This window comes from Lipotes vexillifer, unplaced genomic scaffold (genome assembly GCF_000442215.2).
Source record: "Lipotes vexillifer unplaced genomic scaffold, Lipotes_vexillifer_v1.1 scaffold276, whole genome shotgun sequence".
Classification (NCBI taxonomy): Eukaryota; Metazoa; Chordata; class Mammalia; order Artiodactyla; family Lipotidae; genus Lipotes; species Lipotes vexillifer.
In genome coordinates this window covers 612194-616643 of record NW_006782461.1, presented here as the reverse complement: position 1 = coordinate 616643, position 4450 = coordinate 612194, and the positions used below count along the sequence as shown (strand labels likewise).

General features: G+C 39.6%; 1 protein-coding gene across 1 annotated transcript in view; it reads right to left on the bottom strand.

Annotated features, from left to right (window-relative positions):
* The window catches only part of INTS4 (integrator complex subunit 4), a 115737-nt gene that overhangs the window by 89412 nt on the left and 21875 nt on the right, over nucleotides 1–4450 (bottom strand). Inside the window, exon 5 of the mRNA XM_007455300.1 lies at nucleotides 616–722. Within this exon, the coding sequence (XP_007455362.1) occupies nucleotides 616–722 (107 nt within the window). The remainder of the gene's footprint in view (nucleotides 1–615; nucleotides 723–4450) is intronic.

The window sequence follows — 4450 nt, the reverse complement described above, 5'->3', positions numbered from 1 at the left end:
CCAAAAAAAAAAAAAAAAAAAAAAAAAAAGGCACAACTAATGTACATAAAATTTTTTATAATCAGATAAACAAAAAAAATGTCCGAAACACTTGTGTCTAGTTGGTCTGTTTATTGAGGCAACAAAGTATCATAAAAAGAATATGGACTTTGGAATCAGAAAAAGGAGTTTATGCCCTGGTTCTGCAACTTCCTAACTGCGACAACTTGGGGAAACTAAACTTCTCCAACCTCAATTCCCACCTTAGTAAAAGAGGTATAATAGCACTTCCCTAAAGGACTATGAGGAACAAATGAAAAACTGGGTACAAAGTACCGTAATAAGCAGAGTGCATATATTAGGTACAGGATACATGGTAGTTCCTATGATTATTTTCATTTCTTTTGGGAGGATGAGGAAGCTCATTTTATAACAAGTTACTCAACTTTATTCCTAATCCAACATCAAGAAAGAAAAAAATGAGGCAGCTCTTAAAAACCATTAAGAGTCCTTGGCAATTCTCAGTTATAGATTTAGGATGGAGGTAAGCAGATCTTACAGCTCTTATCACCTCTCCAGATAATGCAAAACTGTTCAAGAAAGATGCAACCCTGTGTCTAACGATTATATTCTTACCTTGCAGGCTACATCAACTAATCGCATCTGGATAGCTTGATTGTCTGGAAGTTTAGTGCCAATTGCAAGCAAAGTGTCCAACAGCTGAGCTAGGACTTGATGAGACTCTAGAAAGGAAGATGGAAAGTTGGGTTTTAGAATTTCAAAAGGAGATCACTATAGAAACTAAATTTACTTGGGTAGATTTTTGTCAGCTGGGTTCTACTATTTGATCCCTAATTCCCTTCAGCTAAATTCCTAAAGGGATCATGTCTAAAAATTTGAATCCTCCACAGGATGGCGCATAGTGCTCCAAAAATGTTTAGTGCTTGACTAATGCAAGGACTTTTCATTGCCTTCAAGATAAAGTCTAAATTCCTTAGCAGGGCATGCATACATACATACATACATACATATATACATACATACATACATACATACCAATTCCGCCATGATGTCTAGCCCTCCCTACTTTTCTAGCCTCATCTCTTTCAGGTCTCCTCTAGCACCCTTTTCCCCAATTACTTATAATTTGCTCAGGCCAACTTCCCTACCTAGAATGCCTTCATCTACATCCAACTCCATTTTCAACCCTACTCCCCAGGGAGCACCTACTAATCCTGAGTGTCACCTCCTGTATGGTGCTTTTCCTTCTTCCCCTAAAAAAGTTAACCATTTCTTCCTCATGCTTCCACTGAATCAGCTGTAACACTTTATGATACTTATTTATTTGCATATCAGACAAAACCAGGAGACTGAAAGATCCTTAAGGGCAAGGACTGTGTTTTATTCACCTCTGTATTCTCAGAATCTAGCGCGACTCATTATATGCCCAACAGATGCTTAATAAATGGGCAGTCGATTCTAAGTGAATCACTATCAATCAGCTTAGCCAGATTCTCTTCTTTGTCTAAATTCTCTTCTTGTTCCAAAATACGGCTCTTATGGTATGGTAGTGCTAGTGGTATACAAGAGAACTTAGGTGGCATTAGGAAAATCATTTTTATATTAATAACCTTGTACAGGCATACCTTGTTTCACTGTGCTTCACTTTATTGCACTTTGCAGATACTGTACTACATTTTTTACAAATTGAAGGTCTGCCTCAACCCTGCATCAAGCAAGTCTATCAGTGCCATTTTCAACAGCACTGCTCACTTCTTGTCTCTGTCACCTTTTGGTAATTCTTGAAATATTTCAAACTTTCATTATTATATTTGTTATGGTGATTTGTGATCAATGATCTTTGATATTACTATTGCAAAAAGATAATGACTCACTAAAGGCTCAGATTATGGTTAACATTTTTTAGCAATACAGTATTAAGGTAGTACATTCTTTTTAGACATAATGCTATTGCACACTTAATAGACTACAGTATAATGTAGACATTACTTTTATCTGCACTGGGAAATCAGAAACCCTGTGTGACTTGCTTTATTGTGATATTCACTTTACTGTGGTGGTCTGGAACAGAACCTGCAATATCTCAGAGGTATGCCTGTACATATTTTAATGAACAAAATAAAAATTGAAGTTATTATGTTGACATTAATTTCCTTTTACCTTTACTAATATAGTCTCTTTAATTTTATTTAACTAAAAAATAACTGTCCACTTAAAAACATTAAGTAAACCATAATATAGATGTGAAACAAATATGTCAAAAATGGTATGATATATAAATGACTAAAGCTCAGAAAACACTGGTTAAATCACCTCTTACTAAGACTTCCAGTAAAACACAATAGATTGAACACATCTGTTTATCATTAATTCTTTCCTAAAACCTCATTAACATATAAACGTAAAGAAGTTTAAAAGGTATAAACTTACAAGGACAAAGAAAACAGGAGAAGAAAGGTAAGCAGATGAGAAAAGTCAACAAATTTTTCAGAGATGGAAAGCAGTTAAAAAGTCTATGGCAGCTCGGTGCTTTGTGACCACCTAGAGGGGTGGGATACAGAGGGTGGGAGGGAGGCACAAGAGGGAGGAGATATGGGGAGAAATATATATATGTGTATATATATATATATATATATATATATATATATGTATTGCTGATTCATATGTATAACTGATTCACTTTGTTATAAAGCAGAAACTAACACACCATTATAAAGCAATTATATTCCAATAAAGATGTTAAAAAAACACTTAGTATGCCAAAAAATAAATAAAATAAAAAAAAAAAGTCTATGGCAAAACTGAGAAATCTAATACTAAACGCCTACTGAGGAGGGTGTCGTGACAGAGCAAATAAATTCTAGCCATACACCCAGAAAGATTCAGGAATTGTAGATTTTTTGTGTGTGTGTGGTACGCGGGCCTCTCACTGCTGTGGCCTCTCCCGTTGCGGAGCACAGGCTCTGGATGCGCAGGCCCAGCGGCCATGGCTCACGGGCCCAACCGCCCCGTGGCATGTGGGATCTTCCCGGACCAGGGCACGAACCCGTACCCCCTGCATCGGCAGGCGGACCCCCAACCACTGCGCCACCAGGGAAGCCCCTAGGAATTGTAGATTTTTAAAAAGACAACCTGGGCTTCCCTGGTGGCGCAGTGGTTGAGAGTCCGCCTGCCGATGCAGGGAACGCGGGTTCCTGCCCCGGTCCGGGAGGGTCCCACGTGCCGTGAAGCGGCTGGGCCCATGAGCCATGGCCGCTGGGCCTGCGCATCCAGAGCCTGTGCTCCGCAACGGGAGAGGCCACAGCAGTGAGAGGCCCGTGTACCGCAAAAAAAAAAAAAAAAAAAGACAACCAAAAAACACCCCAAAAAAGGGATGAGGCAGGGATTTGTCTGAAGCATCTATAAGAAGTAGTTGGACCCCTGCCTCCTTCCCTCCTATATAACCAAGTGACCACTGAAATAGGAGGTTTATTCTCTATAAAAATTAGGACAGAAAGGATCTAATCTGGGAAATACTAGGTGAGGACAGGGAGGAAATATAATGAAGAAGAGAAGATTAAAGATAATCAACATATTGAAAATGAGACTCCCTCCCTCTCCCTAGCTCCCTTCAGTTGCTTTGGCTAAAAAAAAAACATAGCATCCAGGCATTTCTCTGTCTTCCTAGCAGGAGAGTCAAAAGCTGATGGGTGCCACAGAAAAACAGCAAAAAACACTAATATTTAACAGTCCCCCAAAGACATAAAGGATCATCTTAGAGTGGAGCCTACCTACCAGCTGACTCTATTCTTTACTCTGCTCCTCTGCAGTTATTCCCACCATTCAATCTTCCAGCTCACTTACTTAATGTTGTGCCTCAGTTATTCTACTATTGATTCCTTCTAGAGCATTTTTCATCTCAGTTATTGTGTTGTTCATCACTGTTTGTTCTTTAGTTCTTCTAGGTCTTTGTTAAACATTTCTTGCATTTTCTCAATCCGTGCCTCCATTCTATTTCCAAGATTTTGACCTTTACTATCACTACTCTGAATTCTTTTTCAGGTAGGTTGCCTATTAACTCTTCATTTATTTGGTTTTGTAGGTTTGTACCTTGCTCCTTCGTCTGTAACATATTTTTCTGTCATCTCATTTTTTCTGATGTATGGGGCTGTATTCCTGCCTTACTGGTTGTTTGGCCTAAGGCGTCCAGCACTGGAGTTTGCAGGCAGTTGGGTAGAGCCGGGTCTTGGTGCTGAGATGAGGACCTCCGGGAGACTCCAATTAATATTCCAATTAATATTCCCTGGGGTCTGAGGTACTCTGTTAGTCTAGCAGTTTGGACTCGGCACTCCCGCCAAGGAGCTCAGCCCCAACCCCCGGTCTGGGAACCAAGATCCTGCAAGCCACGCAGCATAGCAATAGAAACACACACACACACACACACACACACACACACACACACACACAAAGG